This window comes from Apodemus sylvaticus, chromosome 2 (assembly GCF_947179515.1).
Source record: "Apodemus sylvaticus chromosome 2, mApoSyl1.1, whole genome shotgun sequence".
NCBI lineage: Eukaryota > Metazoa > Chordata > Mammalia > Rodentia > Muridae > Apodemus > Apodemus sylvaticus.
In genome coordinates, this window is record NC_067473.1 from 162,637,517 (window position 1) to 162,657,852 (window position 20,336).

Below are 20,336 nucleotides of genomic sequence, written 5' to 3' on the forward strand. Positions count from 1 at the left end.
GTGTGTGTGTGTGTGTGTGTGTGTGTGTGTGTGTGTGTGTGTGTGTGTACCATGTGCATGGTTAGTACCTGAAGAGATCAAAAGGTGTCAGATCACCTGGAACGGGAGTTACAGATGGTTGTGAGCTGCTGAGTCGTCTCTCCAGCCCCCTTAGGTACTGGTTTAATCAGGGAAAAAGAGAACAGAGAAAGAAAACTGGCAGCATCTTCTAACTTACTTAGGAGATGGAAACTGCTGCGTAGATATAGAAAAGACTTGGGGAAATAGGTAACTGCCTAGCATTGCTTTTCAGACTCCTATTGCTGAGCAATGCTGAGTTAAAAATAAATTGTGTATGACAGTGTGGCTCATCTGCACATTAGACTGTTGTAGACTACAGCTCACACCGTATGTCTATGCTGGGATCATGAGTTGGCATTTAGTATATCTTTTAAGTAACATCGATGACAGTCAGTCCACAGCATTCTGAGCAGTGTGAACTTATTAATTTTTCTCATGGATATTTGTTTTATGTCATATATTAGTTACATATACACAGAAACAACAGAGGAACATGGCGTTCGTGGGTAAAGTGTGGTGCTCTTTGAGAAGAGCAGTGAAAAGATTTGCTTGCTTTTTGTGGGGTCAAGGAACCATGGAACTGGGAGGATCTGGTCCAGAGCAGGAGTGGGGTCCAGTCATATCCATCCCTGGAAATCTCCTCTCAAGAGCAGGAATGGGACAGCTCCCTCCTCTGCCTTGGACCTGCATCAGAGTAGGCCAGTATGGTCACAGTTAGGTTAACTTCCCCTCTTCTAAATTGTTTCAGTTACCTCCCACTAAAATATGTTCTGTGTTGTCTAGCAACATGGGCTTATCATTGTTTTTCAATGAGATTCATATTTTATACTTTAGTTTTAATTCTAATAAAATAAATGTGAAGGATATAACCTGCATAAACAAAGGTCCATAGTCTCTGGTGATTTTTAAAGTATAAATATTCTCAACTCCAAAAGCTTAAGAAATACCATAACAAACAAGTCTTTTAGTTATGAAAAGATTTACAGAACAGAAAGATACTTCTGGTGACAGTGCAAAGAAATAGAATTTAAAGTGGCATGCTCACTAACATGGAAAATTAATAAAATATATGAGCATAGTCTGGTGTATACATGACATGAGTGTATTAGCCAAAGATTAAGACAATGAGCACATCTGACTCAGCTGTGTGCTGCAGACTACTTGTTCATTTGTCCTTACTTTTGTGATAATGTGTGATATGGTAAATAAAGCATTTTGTTTTACTTGCAGTTATTGTACAGTTCAGTAGAATTATCTATGCTAATATTCAGTGTTTATTTGGTGACGTTCCTATGTCACTAGCCAACTTTAAAATTTCACAGATATGTTCATTTTTTAGTCTGGTTTGCTAGGCTCATTAAATAAGCTTGTATTCCATAAGTATAGTCTATTGGATAGAAGTTGTATGTCTAAAAGTCAAGAAAATCCAATTGGGATGATTAGCATGTTATCCTGGACTCATCTGAGATAGGGATGCTCAACATTACAGAGAAATGAAGATCTGATGATATTATAACATTTTGTTGTGATGATTTTGGTTTTTATATGAAATTAGGCTAAAAACATTTGCGTGTGTGTCTGTCTTTTTTAGGAAATGACTATACCCTGGTGCTTACGGAGAGCAGAACTGGTATTTAAGTGTGTCAAAGGTAAATCTTTCCCAGTTATTGAAAGAAGAGCCTCCCAAAGGAAAAGCAAAGTTGCCTCTGTTTCTAGTGCTTTGGTCAAATATTTAACCAGTCAAATATTTCATAGTAGATTTTATAATATTATCTTTTACCAGTTACAAAATAAACATATCCCTAGCCATTTTGAAACAAGGATATTTGGATAGTATATTAGTTACTTCACATGGTCCTGAAAAAAAAAATGCCCGACAAAATCAAATTAAGGAAGAAAGGGTTTATTTTTGCTCAGACTTTGAGGTTACAGTTTGGAAGTAGGGAAGACTTGGCAGTAGAGTGTGGTCACATTGCATCTGCAGTCAAGAAACCAAGAGGTGAATGCTGGTGCTCTGATAGCTTTCTCCTGTTTACATGGTCTAGGACCCCAGCCAGTGGAACAGTGCCACCCACACTGAGGGCACTGAGGGTAGGTCATCCCACTTCAGCCCCACAGACATGCAAAATCTCCACGGTGATTCTAGATCTTGTCAAATAGTTAATATAAATCCCCACCTATGCCCCTTACACTTTGCTGATTCTAGCTGCCCTTGATTGCCTTTTATCTCAGCCACATGCTGAATTAACCTTTCATAATCTGTTTTATCTTCAGCCTGTGAAGGTTTGGTAGGCCTTTGGGTGTGTTGACAGGACCGTTAAAACTCTCTGGCATAGAGAATTGAGAAGTGTGGGTCTTTATCTGTCCCAGAGGCTTAGCCTTTCTTCTAGACAAGTGGCTACTTAAGAGGTCAAGGCATAAGACAAGAATTTCACAATGAAATTCCCCCTCATCTTAAAAGGGGAGTTTTGGTATGGAGGGTCAGAGCTCATAACATATCAGCCTGTTGTTCTGTTTTAGGTTTCATGATGGAGATGGCTTCATGGGATGGAGGAATTTCTCGGACAGTGCAATTTCTGGTACCACAGGTATGTTACCTGAGCAGATCCCACCCCAGCCCACAGCTGTTATCTGAGCAGATCCCACTATGAATGAGGTCTTTTAAGATTCCTTGACAGCATAGCCAAGTATGCCACCCTGAACTCATTTACACAATGTAAATTACAGCTTCGCAACTTTAAGGGAGAAGTATATTTGAGTGCCGTGTATGCACGCAGTGTGCTGTCACTGATCTGAGCGCCTACCTCTTGACGATCTGACCTTGAACTCAAAAGATTTGCTTGCCCTGCCTGCGGCTGGGACTAGGAATGTGCTGCTCCCCTCCACAGCTCTGAAATCTGTTTAGAAGTTAGCAAAACCAGTGGAGTTTGTTTCCACTCCTGCTGCTGAGGACTAAGGGTTTCTCTAGTGATCAAAAGCTTTACTTGACAAAAACAATGTAAGTTTCCAAAGGGTTGGAACCAGAAAAGCAGCTCCAATCTGTTCTTAACAAACTTGAATTCATCAGGAAAGATGCTTTTCACATCTTATCCTCCCTACCTAGAATGAGAGCCATGCTTTAAAATACTTTAGGAACTGGAGACGTCAGTGAAGCTCTAACAGTGCCCATTGCCCCTGTCTCCCTCTTACAGAGCATTTCTGAAGAAATGTTTTATCAGCTGAGTAACATGCTTCCACAGATCTTCCGGGTCTCCTCAACGCTCACTCTGACCTCCAAGCACTAAACTTGTGTATACTGACACACTGGCAGAAGAGGATTTCTGAACTCTGAGAGAACTGTCCTGGAATCCTGTTAAGTAAAAGGTGCCCAGTGGACCCAAGCCACCCGTTAAATATGATGTGTTACCAAACATTCCAGAAATGTGTATGCTTCACAGACCAGAAGCCAGCTCCCAACCGAAGCATTTACTCAGTCCCTTTATGAAATAATAGTTCGTCTTTCTACTTATATGTCCTATCAGGGAATGACAACGTCAACACTAAATGTTTCTCAAATGCGGACATCTGTATTTCATTGCGTTTTCATGGAGACCCCTGATTTTTCCGAGGCATGAGTTCTATCTATATTAGGCACAAGCATAATTAGACATAAAAATACAATCTTCCTTTTACTTTATTTGTCAAATCAAAACTTAAATATACATTGCAAGTATAAGTTTCTTGTGAAAATGTTTTTGTACCAATGTAAATATACCAGACAAATGTGCTTGTTGTTTTAAATTCTCCTGTTTCAAACCCTGGTTTTTACTCTTCTCTTTCTAAGGTTGTATAAGTTAGAGTCAGAGAAGGCTTTGAATTCTTTACTGCTGTCTCACCTTCCCTCTGTGACCTTGCCCATGACTATTAATAACATTTCCTGGGCTGGGGAAGTAGTGTTCTTTTCCCCGGCCTGATGTGGGTTAGTGTAGACCCACGCCAGGCAGCTGTGGTGCTCTGCCGTGCTGACAAGCGGGTGGCTTTCGCTTCTGCATTGCCCTAGACTCCCGGCCTCACCATTCCTCCACACCCGTCTCTACGGCAGATGCAGCATTCACATTTCTGTCTCTGATCTCTGGTGTTTATCCTCTGCTGTCAAAATCGGGCGCTCTTTCCTCATAGGCTCCTCATATGCCAGGGTGTCAGAGCTATGGCAGGCACTCTGTTGGCACTTCCCAGGGAGGATTAGCTCTTGGTTTTCCACTCAAGGAAAAGATGGAACACCCAGTCCACAATGACCATCAGACACTAATTTTTCCAAGTTCTTTATCAAGGGGCTTGGTACTGCATATGGAGATCCCCTGTTTCCTTGAAGAAATGGTCTTTCAAGCACCATTTCTCTCATTAGAATTAATTCTTATGCAGGGCAGATGGTTAGTAACCAGAGGTGGACAGGTCAGGATTGGAGACTATTTCTATTAAACTGACAGGTTTAGCTGGGGTGTAGGTATAGTAGGGTCAACAAAAGGCATTCAGAGCCAGAGGCGTACCAGGAGTGGGAGCATTCAAAAAGAGACCTTAGGACCTGTCTTCAGATGTTGTAGGACTGAAGACATTTAAGGGTACACCAGCAGATTTAACTGTGGTGTCTAGAAGGAATGTCTTACATCTGTTCAGAAGCTTCATCTGTTAAATAAAGCTGACTGGCCTGTAGCTGAGGCAGGCGATCAAAGGTGGGAGTTCTAGTAGCAAGTAAGGACTCTGGGACAGAGGGTGAGTGGGATTCGCCTGGGAACATGAAGAACAACAGAAGCATGGGAATCAAGCAGAGGTAGTTAGCCACATGGCAGAACTTAGATTAGAATAAATGGCTTGTTACATTAGAATCCAATCAGGGAACTAACCAAAGCTCATGGCCAAGGTATTTGTATATATAATTGAGTCTCAGTCTTTATTTCTGGGAACAGGGTTGTGGGAGGAAAAACTCATCTCAACAGGACTGCATGTAGCTGTCAGGGTGCTGGAGCAGTTTGATCCTGAGAAGGAAGATGAAGTTTTCTTTATCACCTCAAGGCTGTTTTACCAAGTCACTTGTAAATTGGGGCCTTCACTTAATGACAACATAAAGCACAACTTGACCTGTAAAATCAAGGCAAATAAATTGAGTACCCATTTTTCAGTTTGTACTGTATTATATAGTATACATTAATGATAAGATTAGGAAAAAAACACATTCCTTCAGTGTTATAGACCACTGATAAAAACACACCCAAAAATTGGATCACAATTGCAAATAAAATGTAATTGCATATAGTTAAATGGTGAGGATTTTAATCATGCTGTAATTGTGGGAGCCTAGAATTTTGTGTTTGAGTCAAGAACCAAGTCTTCTAATCAGCTTCTTGGAGGGGAACACTTCATGAAAGCTGTGTCACTGTGACAGAATATATGAGAAAATCGGCATAATCCACGTCCAGCCCACGGCTACTTGGCATCTGTGGCAGCACAATACATTATGGTGGGAGTGTGTGCTCCCAGAGGCCTGCTCACTGCATGGTAGATAAGGAGGAAAGGAAGCAAAAAACAGGGCAAATATTCTCAAAAGTGCCCTGCCAGCACCCAACTGCTTTGACTAGGCCACACTTCTTAAAGGTTCTTCCACCCAGATGGGCCACATTCCAGCTTCAAGCCTAGCAGATGAGTGGATCCTCAGCAGTTCTGATAACAGGAAGGACAGCAGACGTTCTAGGTGGGACTGCAAAAAGTACGGCAAGGAGCAGCCAGTGTGTTGAGAGACGTGGTGGTGTGCTTTATACCACATGGCTAAAGAATGCCCTGCGGAACAGTTTTCCGTCTGTGTAAGCAGTTGGCCGTCCCCAAGACAGATGGCTGTGAGGGCCTCAACCTGGTTTGTTACTGAGTCCAGAATGCTCCATTCTTCACTGCTACCCCATCCCACCCCACCTGTTCCCAAGGAGGGAACAAGGCCATAACCTTTCCATTGATCTGGAGGTGGGGCGCCAGCTGGGCCTCAGCACGACACTGGGACCAAAATGGAAGAAACACATGGAAAAGGAATTTCAGCCCAAGCATCTCGCTGGCCCAGGAGTCGGTAGCTCTGTTGACACAGCACACGCCATCACTTATGTCACTTCAGTTGCATCCCATGTCTCACACGAAGAAAACTCTTCAGCAAAGAAACATTGCTGAGTCCTGAGGGAGAGACCAAAAGTTACCTGCAGCAGTGTAAAAAGCATTATCATAAATGTGAAACAAGAAAAGGATTATTTCCTAACACCTACCTCCAAAGATATACCATTATCTTCAGAACCCTTTAAATAACCAATTTTCTGCCCTTTAACGACCCAGCACCCTAGTGTCCTCACAGGGCTGAAATGTGAAAGCTTAGCACATAGTTGGAATTGCTTGAGCAGTCTGTGAAGTAAAGTTTCAATTGCCAACTGACACTTGTTCTAAAGTAGATTTGTCATTATAGAGTTCCAGAAAATTTTCCCAAATTCAAAAACAGAATCTTGGCATTTGGTATAAGGCATGGATTCTTGTCTAAATGAAATGTGTGTTTTAAAGATTGTTTAAAACATCTCAGTGGCACCCTAAAGCACAGCACATACACAGAACCCCAAATGGGGCACCACAGCTGGAGCCAGAAGGATCGGGGAACAGATGTGTGTCTTCTCTTTTAAGGTTCCCTACAGACCCAGTATGTGTTTGCGGCATCATGTTCAAGACACACAGCTTGGGTTAGTGCTGAACACTTGGGCTTTCTCTTGCTCTGATCTCCATTCTCCCACAGGAAACCACTTCATCAGTCTAAGAGCTGGCTGAACTCATGCCACGTACTGTCCATTCTCCTAAATCACAGGTCCCACGTGTGGGAAGTGTCCCTGCAAAGGTCACTAATGGTGGAGACCAGCTTAGTGGGGGGGAACACTTGCCATGCAGGCAGAGTGCTTGAGTTTGAAGCTTGCTACAACTCTAAATCCAAGTTCAGGGAAAGACCTTGTCTCAAAGGAATAATGGCAAAGCATTGTACCCAGTGCACTGGTGTCCATGACATGGACAGTTATACATGCCTACAACACACACACACACACACACACACAGGCAGTGGAAAGCAATAAAAGCGGTAGTTTCATCAAATCCAGACCATATATTGTGCTGGTTTGGTTTATTTTGGTTTTGGTTTTGGTCTGGTTTTTGTTGTTGGTAGTGTTTTTTTGTTTTGTTCTGTTTGGTGTGTGTGTGTGTGTGTGTGTGTGTGTGTAATTTTTTGTTTGTGTGTGTATGTGTGTGTTTGGTTTTGTGGGTTCTTTTTTGTTTGTTTGTTTTTGTTGTTGTTTTTTTGTCAAATTGACACAGACCCGAATTATTTGAGAAGAGTGGGCTTCGACTGAGAAAATGCCTCTCTCTGATTGGGCTTTAGGGCATTTTGTAGACTCGTCATTGACGTGGGAGGGCTTAGCCAGCTGAGGGTAGTGCCACCCCTGAGTGTGTGGTCCTGGGTTGTATAACAAAGCAGGTTGATCAAGCCACAGATAACAGGTCAGTAAGCAGCACTCCAGTGGTTTCTGCCTCAGTTCCTGCCTCCAGGTTCCTGCCGTGACTTCTCTTCGTGATCGGCTGTGCCCAAGTTGCTTTTGGTCATGATGTTTTATCACAGCAATGGGAAAACAACTAACACACGCATGGTAAACTCCTGGTGGAGTGCTTTCAGTCCTTCATGAGCATCCGTGGGGCAGCCAACACTGAGTTGCTCAATACATGCACCCCTAGTTCCTGTGGGCAGAGCGGTGCTTTACTGCCTTGCTTCAGTTCGTAACAAGAAATGCTTCATTTGGAATGCTTAGTGCTGTGGGTTTATTTTTTATTTTGTGCTTTTAATTAGTTTGCTATTTTAAACGGTCCAAAAGCACAGCGCTTTAATGCTGTCCAGTGTTAATAAGCATAAGAAAGACATTATGATGTGCTTATGGAGAATGTGTCAAATACAGCACGGGTTAGAGTGCTGTTGGCCAAGGGTCCAATGGTAATGAATCAGCCGTACATATTAAAGTGACTTTAAGCAGAAACACCAATGAAGGTGTGTTGATCAGCTAAAGGAAATGTGGACAGAGGCTTGCAGGAACATAATTCGATATGCCTCTGAAAAGTAGTAGGTGGGCATTCACTAATACAATGTTTTCAGCTACTGTGGAAAGTGAAGAGAAATGCTATGAATAATGAGAATCTCATAGGCAAGGGACACACAGAACCATCTGTGGCTCTAGCCAGTGCCCTCTGTGAACAGACACCATGACCACAGCATCTCTTATGAAAGAAACATCCTCAATTGGGGCTTTCGTCTCATCTCAGAGGGTTAGTCCATTATCAGCATTGCGGTAGACATGGTGCTGGATAAGGAGCTGAGACTTCTACATCTGGATCCACAGGCAGCAAGAAGAGAAAGCCAGTGAGCCTGGCTTGGCCTTTTGAAGCCTCAATGCCAACTCCCAGTGACACACTTCCTCCAACAAAGCCTAATCCTTTCAAACACAAATTCCTAAGCATTCAAATGTATGAACCTATGAAGGCCATCCTTGTTCACATTTATCATACAGAAACTGAGCCTTAGAACTCATCACAAAAACAGCCAACAGCTCCTCTCTGAAGATGTCTAGGTATCCAGCAGGAATGGTGTTGTCACCGACAGGTATAACCCACAAGGAAAGCATATTGACAGATCTTTTTCCCATCTTTCCTAGATTTCTCTCATTTTCCCCTTTATATCGAAACCCATTTCCTGTTAGCTCCCTTATATTCAAAAGTTTCTAATCCATGCAACAGTAGAGCGTCAGAAATCGGGAGCACTGCCTGAAAAGTTTACACAAACCTGGTTCAAAGGCTGGCTCCAATGTATGCACCATGGGCTGTCATATTAGGCACATTACCTACCCTTCCTAAGCATGCTTTTTCATTGGTAAGCTGGATAGAAATTAATAATAGTATCTACCTCACTGAGTAGTTGGAAGGATCAAATATGAGCAGAGTACCTGGCATATAGTCATTCTATAAATGTTTGCTGTTATCCTTCCTGCCTGCCTGATGCCTCCTCTTCCTATCTTCCTTCCTGTCTGACCTTTCTCCCTTCCTTCCTTCCTCTCATTAGGTAGTAGGGATACTAAGTCACTTAAAACACTATGTCCTCGAGGAGTTGGTGAAAGAACACAGGGTAACTCAAAGTTCCAGCCAACATATGACCGGGATACACAGCCAGTGCAGAACAAAACACAAAAGTGCCATGGGAGTCAAAATAGAAACATTAGCAATTCATGGTCCAAACGAGATGTCAAATCCATTGTGAGCGTGGGCTTAGTCCTGCCCTTCTCTGGCACTGAGTGGGTATCCTCTGAAAGCCCTTGTTAGTCTCAGTGGGTCAAGCCCAAATCCTCTTGGCAGGCAAACAGCACCACCTGTGTCAGTAGTGGAAAGTTTCAGATACAAAGGGTCAGGCAGGTTAGAATGTCAGGAGGAAGTCACAGGTAGGTGACTAACCTTGTATTTGAGTGGAGCAGGAAGGACTGGTGGACTTTTGTCAGGTGAACCAAAATTTTGGACATAACAATAGGATGAAGTAGTTAGCGGATTCAAGTCTACCCACTTAGAAGTAGCTGCCCAGCCATGTGTCCCTGGCTATCTCTGGCAGTTCTCTTGTGGGTGAGCCAATGAGATGTTTCCTGCTTTCCAGATGGGCAGCTGAAAAAAAAGGATTCAGTGCTGGGAAGGAAGGGAGGGGGGGTAGTCCTGGGGCCGAGCAGAGGTTGGTGTGAGCTAAGAGAAGAAGTGGGTAAATGCTCTTAATTCTTTCTAAGAATCATTTTGACTGGTGTAACATTTTCTAATTGAATTTCCTTTGTTATAAAATGCCTCAAAAATATAGAAAAGTTCAATGAAATTATTCAGCCCACCATAACCTACCCATTCTTGTACATGTAGTCCCTATGTTTGTTAAACCATGATGTGCTGTGTTTGTATAAAGGTTCTCTTATTTGATGTTTGTTTGTTTGTTTAGTAAAGGTCTCACTATGTAGGCTAGGCTGGCCCGGAACCCATAATCCTCCTGCCTGAATCTCATGATTGCTAGGATTACAGATGTGCACCCCAGCCACCTGACTCTTCTTCCAGAGTACACTAGGTACCATAGAGCCAGGCTGACCTCACTTTCCCTTTTCCTCTTGTATCAGATATTGATAAACATTTATGTTTCATAGTTCGGTGGGTCACATTAGCCGTTTTCTGGGCTCTCCTTGGCTTATTGATGAGTCAGCCATAGATCTGCTGATGCCCTGGGCTTGGCATTTGGACTTGACTGGTGGGAGTGGATGGCTTAATTTCCGATGTACCTGGCTTTGCTTTCTTTCCTTCCTTGGGTCTCGTCCTCCAGGTTGACCAAGGAGTAGAAGTTGGGGATGAAAGAAAGAGAACGGACACATGCTTGCTTTGACCACATTTTGTTGATTAAAGCAGGTTCGAGAGGTAGACTAAGAGACTCCACAATTAGATAATCACATGACAAGGACATGGACTAGAAAGAGAAATCAAGGGTGATTTTATGTCATTGGGTCATAGCGTCTATCTCCTCAGCATCCAGCACTATCTCAGTCTTGTTATTCATATTGATGGGTGTATTGTAGCAATGGGGTACTATCAGATGTCACTGTGATGAGGACAGTTGCGAGCTTTGTTTTCTACACATTACTTAGCTTGCGTTATTAAGGTCCAGTGTATAATTAGGTTTAGCAGCTTTATTAATTTTGCATGCAGCTATTTTGGACCAGGAGGGTACTGGTGACGAATCTGAGGGCCCCACACTTTATTTTTGAGTACTCTGAATTATAGGCCTGTGGCCTGACTGACTTGTTCGTTTATTCTGGTCTTTGAGGCTGTGTCCATCTTTGTGTCACTTGCCCTGTGCTACAACAGCTGTGTAGAGACACGTTAAAGTCTCTCGGGCTTAGAAGGAACTTTTCTGGATTGTAGAGTATCGGCATCTTCAAATTTAGTAGATGTGTTTTAAATTCGACTCAAGGGGTTCCACCAAATCAGTCTCCCAAAAGGATGTGTCTTCCCCTTTCACAAAGCCTGTGTGAACTAGGTAGGGGGTTTGAGTCTTACTATGCTGATAATACAAAACAAAACAATATTCCCTGCTGCTCTGCTTTGTGTTTCTCTGGGTCCTGGGGACCCCAGTAGCACTAAATAGGCCTGCTGGGCGCTTAAATGCCATTATTTCTGGAGATTGATGAGTGGGTCTTTACTATTCATTTCTCTTGGATGATGTTCAGATTGTCTTTATCACTTTCTGTATCTGGAAGGTTAGGCCTTTGTAAGTCATCCTTGCAAATCCCTCTTCATAGGTTCTGTGTTGTCTTTCCAGTTTTTGCTGTTTTGTTTTCACAGAGGACTTAAGTGGGATGTATTTTATCATTTCCTTACAGTTCAAATTCTGTGTCTTAGTTGAGATATCTTTCATTATACCGAGGGTCACAGACATGTTCTCCTGTGTTCTCCTTTATGACTTTAACACCTTTCTTTTTATTGCATGAGCCTTTAATCTGGGTGATATTCCACATTACATGCTATAAGTTATGCATCCCATTATATTTGGGTCCAGGAAGAAGACTGTGGCTAAATGTTTTCTAAAACTGATGGATAAAAGTCTTGAGGTTAAAAACAGAAGCAGAAACCTGCACAGAAAATAAAAATTAAATCTGCAGGTAGATCCTTCATGATAAAGCATGGTGATTCCTGAGTAATAGATTTCTGAACAGCAGTGGCATTTTCTCAAATAGACACCAGAAAATAACCATTTCTCAAACAACTAACAGCTTACTTTTTACCCACTGAGGCAGCCATTCTGTCCCTCCACAACAGCTCTGGTACTAGATAGCTATAGCCTTGGACAAATTATGCTTTCTCTTTGAATCTCAGTTGACAAACCTACAAGGTATAATTAATATTTTTCTGTTTTCTGTTTCATAGAATCACAAAATTATAAAATAGATATGAGAATGCTTTACAAATATGAAGTTACAAAATAATTGACTTAATTCTTCAGAGCAGAGCTATATTATCTTTTTATTTGTTTTTGTTTTTGTTTTGTTGTTTTTTGAGACAGGGTTTCTCTGTGTAGCCCTGGCTGTCCTGGAACTCACTCTGTAGACCAGGCTGGCCCCAAACTCAGAAATCTGCCTGCCTCTGCCTCCCAAGTGCTGGGATTACCGGCGTGGGCCACCACTGCCTGGCTGTATTATCTTTTAAACAGAATTAATTCATTTATTTTCCTTATATAAAAACTCTTATGTACTAGCCACAGCTAGAGCCTGGGTCCTCTGAACAGAGACTCTGGTATGGGCTTTCACAAGATGATCAGTGAATTTCCGATAATGAGAGTTGTTGAACACAGTCTCTTTCCAGAGGTGACAGGGGTTAGGTAGCTGTAGGTCTTGGAGATAGCATCAAAGGTGGCCTTGGCAAAATTGCCCAGGGTGGCAGTGTAGCCTCTAGCAGTCATCTATACTGGCCATCATCAAGAGCTTCTTTGGCACAAGAGCAGAGGCAATGCCAGAGCCTCTCGGAGTAGGGATGAGACGCACCAACACAGAGCCACAGCAGCCTGTCTCCTGGCATGAAGCTGTGGGGGCTTGCCAATCTTGTCCCCCACAAGGAGCCTCTCTGCATGGGGACGATGGAAAGCTTGGCCAAGATGATGGCCCCGTGGATGGCAGTGGCGACCGACCGACCTCCTTGGAGAACTTAACACCAAGACCAGCATGACCATTGTAGTCCCCAATAGAGGCAAAAGCCTTGAACCTGGTCCGCTGGCCAGCCTGAGTCTGCTTCTGCACTGGCATGATTTTTAAAACCTCATCCTTTAGGGATGCATGCAGGAAAAAGTCAGTAATGTTAGACTCCTTAATGGGCAGGGAGAACAGGTAGATCTCCAAAGACTTCATGTCCTTAACCAGGCAACCCAGCTTGGTGACAGGAACCACTCCTGTCTTCAGCTTTACCTCTAGTAGAAGAGACATATTAATTTCCGTCTTTCTTTCTTTCTTTCTTTCTTTCTTTCTTTCTTTCTTTCTTTCTGCCTTTCTTTCTTTCTTCCTTCCTTCCTTCCTTCCTTCCTTCCTTTCTTCCTTTCTTTCTTTCTTTCTTTCTTTCTTTCTTTCTTTCTTTCTTTCTTTCTTTCTTTCTTTCTTTCTTTTTTTCTTTCTTTCTTTCTGAGACAGGGTTTCTCTGTGTAGCCCTGGATGTCCTGGAACTCACTCTGTAGACCAGGCTGGCCTCAAACTCAGAAATCCACCACCTGCCTCTGCCTCCCAAGTGCTGGGATTAAAGGTGTGCACCACCACCACCCGACTGACATATTAATTTCTTATGATGGTCTGAATGCATGACTTGAAACAAACTGGATTGATTAGGAGATAAGGCCACCATTCTCTAGTGAACTTAATCAAAGCCTAAATATAAATAAAATAAATCATTTTATTCTAAAATGATAATAAAACTCTGGGCCAGTCATCTTTAACAAAAGGTATTGGGAAAACTGGGTATCTGCATGTAGAAGAATGAAACTCAGCCATTCTTGTTCATCCTGTATACAAATCATTTCCAAGTAGATCAAAGACATGAAATGTTAGAGATGAGATTCTGAAACTTCTAATAAAGAAGTTATTAGAGTGCACTTTAGGATATAGGCTTATGAGCTGGGCGGTGGTGGTGCATGCCTGTAATCCCAGCACTCTGGGAGGCAGAGGCAGGCAGATTTCTGAGTTCGAGGGCAGCCTGGTCTACAGAGTGAGTTCCAGAACAGCCATGGCTATACAGAGAAACCCTGTCTGGGGGGGGGGGGGGAGGGGGGAAACAAATCCAAAAATAACGGGAAAAAAAAGGAAATAGGCTAATGTATAGAACTTCCTGAATAGGACTCTGGTTGTTCAGGAAATAGGACCAACAGTCAACAAGTGGAACTTTGTGACATTAAAAAGCATCTGTACTGCAAAGGAAACTGTTAACTGACAGAAGAGGCAGACTACAGGGTGGAAAGAAAACCTTTGCCAGATGTACCTCTGCCAGGAATAATGTCTTCAATATACAAACAACACAAAGAACTGAACAACCCAATGAAAAGTGTGCTGTAGAACTGAATAGGAAGTTCTCTGAAGAATTACAAATGGCTAAGAAAAACTGCTCACCATCCTCAGCCATCAGGGAAATGTAAATTAAAATTACTTTAAGACCTCGTTTTATCTCCATCATAATGGTTAAGATATAAGACAAGTGCCGGTTTGGTTGAGGGAGGAACAGGAAACACTTCTGTGCACTGTTGCTGGGGGTATGTGTGTGTGGATTGGTGCATCAGTGTGAAAATCAATGTAGTGGCCCTCAGCAAACTGAAAATGAATGTGTCATGTAACCTTGGTATAATGCTCCTGGGAATATATCCAGGGGACTATTTCATATTACACAAGCATGCTCAGTTGTGTTGATAGCTGCTTAGTTCACAATAGCTATTGTAGTGAGAATTTTAGTTTCTTTAAAAAGCACAGAAACATGATAGGAGTATGTTTTCATTTCAATCTCAGGTGTGGGGATGTGGGGTTGCTTCAAATTGTCTACAGAAACTGACTATGATTTACCTCATGCTCTAGCAGGGGTGTGATTTTGCCAGCTGCAGATAGTGTCTGCGATTGTGTGGCCTTTGGAATCCTGGAGACTCTTCAGAGAGTATGTAAATGCTAGGACTCAGTGAGGCAGGTTTGGTGTTGGTTGGTTGCTGTGTGTTAAGCAGTTGTGCACAAAGAAGAAACAGGAAGAAGGAGAAATTAGATATCCTGATGGTGAAGATTAAATTTGCCCCAAGGAACTAGATATTCCTAATCAGCAGGAAGCAGTCTATCAATAATGTTGCCTCCCTTCCCCTCTATCCTTTTTTCTCTCCAATCTAATGTTAGGGGGTTGAAAGGGTGGAAGAAAAGGGGTAGAGAAGGGTGGAAGAAAGAAGAACCCACAAAGTAGCTGAAGTCCAGCCACAGCTATGACATGGAGACGGCACTCAATATCTGTCTTAGTCAGGGTTTCTATTCCTGCACAAACATCATGACCAAGAAGCAAGTTGGGGAGGAAAGGGTTTATTGAGCTTATACTTCCACGTTGCAGTTCATCACTAAAAGAAGTCAGGACTGGAACTCAAGCAGGTCAGGAAGCAGGAGCTGATGCAGAAGCCATGGAGGGATGTTTCTTACTGGCTTGCTTCCCCTGGCTTGCTCAGCCTGCTCTCTTATAGAACCCAGAGCACCAGCCCAAAGGTGGTACCACCCACAAGGGGCCCTCCCTACTTGATCACTTATTGAGAAAATGCCCCACAACTGGATCTCATGGAGGCACCTCCCCAACTGAAACTCCTTTCTCTATGACAACTCCAGCCTGTGTCAAGTTGACACACGAAACTAGCCAGTACAATTGACCCCTTGTCAACTTGACACACAAACACATCACTATTAAGCCTCAACCCTTACTTTCTTATTCATCCCCAAGATCTAAATTACTTTAAAAGTCCCACAGTCTTAACATATTAAAAGTTCAATCACCTTAAAATGTCCAATATCTTTAAAATTCAAAGTCTTTTAAAAGTTCAAAGTCTTTTAACTGTGGACTCCACTAAAATACTTTCTTCCTTCAAGAGGGAAACATATCAGGGCATAGTCACAACCAAAAGCAAAACTCAAACTCCAAATGTCCAATGTCTGGGCTCCTCCAAGGGCTTGGGTCACTTCTTCAGTCCTTCCCTTTGTAGCACACAGCTTGTCTTCTAGGCTCCAGCTGCCTGTATTCCACTGCTGCTGCTGTTCTTGGTGGTCATCACATGGTACTGGCATCTCCAAAATGCTGCTATCTTCCACTGTAATAAGGCTTCACCAATAGCCTCTCATAGGCTCTCATCAGGGTGACAAGCCTCTGCTCCTATTCATGACCCCTTCAAGTCCTGGGCCATCAATTGCAACTGAGGCTGCACCAATGGCCTTCTGTGGCCTCTTACTGTGCCAAGAGCCTCAGCTGCTCTTCATGACCCCTTCATGCCTTCAAAACCAGTACCATCTGGGTGACTCTTACACAGTACCAAGTCCAGCCACAGCACAAAACACAACTGTGGCTATCTCTAGAACACACTCTCTGTGCTCTCAGAAAACACTTCCAAGAAGATTTCATCTCAGTGATGCTGGTCTCTTCTTAATCACCGCTAATTTCTTAGCTCCAGCTAACCAGCATCAATAGTCCCAGTAACACAAAGGTTTGCTTTAGTGGTTCTGGTATCTTGTTACTCACAGCTGATTCTTCAGCCCCAGCTAACCAAAACCACAGAATCTTCACGATTAAAACATGGCCACTGTAAGAGTCTTTAATCTTCCCTCTGAAATTTCACAAGTTAGGCCTCCATCTTTTGCACTGTTCTTAACATTGTCTTCCAAGCTCCTACAGAACTTTCCACTGAGCTCTTAATGTTCTAATGGCTTTTCTAACTCAAAGTTCCAAAGTCCTTCCACAGTCCTCCCCAAAACATGGTCAGGTTGTCACAGGAATACCCCACTACGCTGGTACCAATTTGTCTACCAAATAGTCAGGGTTTCTAGTCCTGCACAAACATCATGACCAAAAAGCAAGTTAGGGAGGAAAGGGTTTATTCAGCTTACACTTCCACATTGCTGTTCATCACTAAAGGAAGTCAGGACTGGAACGCAAGCAGGTCAGGAAGCAGGAGCTGATGCAGAGGCCATGGAGGGATGTTTCTTACTGGCTTGCGTCCCCTGGCTTGCTCGGCCTGCTCTCTCACTCTTCCTTGCCTGCTTGCTTCATGGGACTGAGAAACTGCTAGATCCTTGGACTTCCATCCACAGCTGCTGCTGATCATTGTTGGGGAGTTGGACTATAGACTGTAAGTCATTGACAAATTCCCTAACTATATAAAGACTATTCATACGTTCCGTGACTCTAGAGAATCCAAACTAATACAATATCCATCAACCGAAGAATGGATAATGAAAATTGAGCACCTACACACAACTGAATGTTATTCAGCTGTAACAAAAACACTGGAAATTTCAGGTAAATGGATGGATCTGGAAAACATACCAAGGTAACCCAGACCCAGAAATACCAATGTTACATGTTTTCACCCATAAGTGTATATTACTGTCAACTCTTCATATTTGTGTATTTATTTTAGAGTGTCTGTAAAATCTAGAAAACTAGAAAAGGATCATTGGTGGAGGGGGAAGACAGATCTTAAGGGCGGACGGATAGGAGAACACCAGTGATATGATGGAGAAATGGAAACAGTGGGGTGGAAGATTTAAGTTGGGTGGGGGATGGGAGGATGAGGCAGAGGGGGAGATGTGAGGAGAGATAAATAGTACTAAGGATGTTTGGAAAAGCCACATGAAAATCTGCTATTTTATAACCTTCATATTTTTTTAATATAAAGGAGTTTTTCTAGAGTTACCATACATACACAGGGGATAATGTTCCTCCCAGAAGTCAAATGTTGTCAAATAAAAATCCCAGTGCCAGGTATGGAATACTTCCCCGCAAGTTGTTAGTCAAGGGTATCGTAGAAACCCACCGAACAAGAAAGGCTATTGCCACTCCTCCTGGCTGACCTCATAGCTGATGACAACAGTCATCAGTGTTTTACCACAGGAGATGGAAACATCAAATTGATCCTAACCAGGAAGCTTCCTTACCAATGACTAGAACCGGATATGCTGTGTGTGCTGCCGAGAGTCAAACGTCATCAACGTTCTTACCCAGCTGTGACCCCAGGAGCTACAATAATGACAGTAGTGGTAAGATATGGGCATGGGAGTAGTAGTAACAGGAATGTCCTAGGTTAACTAATGGTTTCCTGCAGTAAAAAGGCAGCCATAGACAGTGCGGACTGTGCTCAAACAACTGTCATGTTTCCATCTCCTGTGGTAAATATTTACATGTTTGCCTGCCTTCCTACTGTTTTCTAGGGCTTTGAAGGGTCCAAAACCTCACGTCCTTCATAGAGGCTCACTGAGACTGAACTGACAATCAGGGAGCATGCGTGGGTCTAGCCTAGGCCCTCTGTGTATGTTATAGTTGTATAGCTTAGTGGTTTTGAGGGGCTCCTAACAGAGGAAGTGGTAGTGGGGTGTGGTTGCTGTTTCTGACAATTTTGCCTAGTTTTGGGACCCTGTCCTACTGTGTTGCCTGGTGTAGCCTTAATATGAGAGGAGGTGCCTAATCTTATTGCAACTTGATATGCCATGTTTGGCTGATGTCCCTGGGAGGTCTGCCCTTTTTCTGAAGGGACATGGAGGAGGATTGGATGAGGAGGGTGGAAGTATGGGGAAGGGGGAAGGGGGGGTAGGGAGGGTGGAAACTGTGGTCAGCGTGAATATGAGAGAATAAATTAATAAATAATTTTTAAAACCTCATGTTCCACTTTGATTCCCAGTGCCTGGCAGAGTTCTAGGCACATGGAGCCCCTCAATAAAACTTTTATGGTTTTCACTGAGTGAAGAGAAAGTCATTCAGTGACTCTCTGGCTATCCATCTCTAATCTTAAAACTGGAGCTGAGGAAACCATGCCTGACTCGTTCCTCATCTCCATGGAAAGACTTTGTTTGGTGGGAAGTCATCCCTTCCCCTTGGCCCGACGTCTCTGGGAATCAGAGGTCCCAAAGTAAGAAGCAGACACTGATATCTTTCCTTGAGCAGTTCCCATCCCATTCTCTGGGCCGCTGAATGTTCTCAAATCTGTTTGACCCCACTTCCGGCAAGCACTCTCTTATACTGGCTTTAAAAATAAGCCTTCAGGGGAAATTGTTACGTCTCTTTCCAAATGCTCTCATGAATGCCAAAAGTGGTGGACAGTGACCCATCTGTGGTTAAGGGTGGGACAACCGCCATTCAGCCAGGCATCCTGGGACTGGCTGCAGCCTGCTCAGGGTCCGCCCTTTCCAGATCATCACCGATGATGTGTAAAAGGATCTACTTTTCCAGCCAAGCCACCATGTCCTGCCTTGAATTGACAGAGATCTAGACTGAGGATTTTACTGTCTACTTGAAAACAAAAACAAACTCAAGATAAGACAAGGAATGACAGAATGGATGACAGGCGAGAAGCTCGGAAACCTGGCATAGAATAGGTCATGTGTCATTTGCTTCCTATTCTGTCTTCTCAACCCATCCATGACCAACAAGACTTGGGATAATGTGAAATAACCTGTGTCAGTTTTCTTCTTGTATTTCTTCCTCCTCCATCCCAAAATATAGCCTGATGTCTGTGTTTTTGTTTTGTTTTGTTTTGTTTTGTTTTTTGAGACAGGGTTTCTCTGTGTAGCCCTGGATGTCCTAGAACTCATTTTGTAGACCAGGCTGGCCTCAAACTCAGAAATCTACCTGCCTCTGCCTCCCAAGTGCTGGGATTAAAAGTATGTGCCACCACCGCCCGTCGATGTCTGTATTTTGTAACAACACAGGAAAAGCAAGACACTGTGGCCTACCTTCTCCAACTATATGATTGATCCCCTGAAAGCATAACAGAAAATGCAGGGTTGGAGAGATGGCTCAGCGGTTAAGAGCACTGACTGCTCTTCCAAAGGTCCTGAGTTCAAATCCCAGCAACCACATGGTGGCTCACAACCATCTCCTAATGAGATCTGACTCCCTCTTCTCGAGTGTCTGAAGACAGCTACAGTGCGCTTACATATAATAAATAAATAAATCTTAAAAAAAAAGAAAAAGAAAATGTAGTTGATTGATTTATTCCTTTACTTTTAAATTGCCTGCTCACTGCCAGATGCCGTGCAGGACACTGCATTACAGAGATAAGAAGACGTGGTCTCTTTTCTAGTGTCACCTTGTGACACTAAGTGCAACGTGGCTTTAGAGTCCCGGGAGATCAGTAAAGGATAGAGTTTCCCAAGAGGCAAGACTCGAACTGATCTGCAAATGAGTGTGGAACGAGGACGGGAAAGAAGAACAGTGGATTCAGTCAGAGGAAATGGCATGCCCAGAGGTGCAGGAGGCTGAGTGCTCAGGGTGGGAGCTAAGGGTAGGGAGAAAATGGAAGATCATATCGTGGAAGACTTCCATGATCTAGAACTGAACTCCAAAGGGGAGGCATGGCAATGCCTTTTTAAAAATAATTAAGCTATAATTCAAGAAGTATAATGTTCTACTAAAGTATTTATCACTTTTATGTGTATGTG

The 20,336-nt window shown here is 43.1% G+C and overlaps 1 protein-coding gene and 1 pseudogene across 6 annotated transcripts in view; one reads left to right on the top strand and one right to left on the bottom strand.

Moving 5' to 3' along the window:
• The window catches only part of C2H12orf4 (chromosome 2 C12orf4 homolog), a 31,579-nt gene extending 27,739 nt beyond the window's left edge, over positions 1–3,840 (top strand). For all 6 annotated transcript variants that reach the window (XM_052174924.1, XM_052174927.1, XM_052174926.1 and 3 more), the window contains 3 exons: positions 1,652–1,709; positions 2,581–2,648; positions 3,252–3,840. In XM_052174924.1, coding sequence (XP_052030884.1) covers positions 1,652–1,709; positions 2,581–2,648; positions 3,252–3,344 — 219 coding nt within the window. In that variant the 3' untranslated portion in view covers positions 3,345–3,840. The remainder of the gene's footprint in view (positions 1–1,651; positions 1,710–2,580; positions 2,649–3,251) is intronic.
• An 8,552-nt stretch (positions 3,841–12,392) lies between these two features.
• LOC127678108 (40S ribosomal protein S2-like) lies at positions 12,393–13,124 on the bottom strand (annotated as a pseudogene).
• Positions 13,125–20,336: the final 7,212 nt, after the last annotated feature.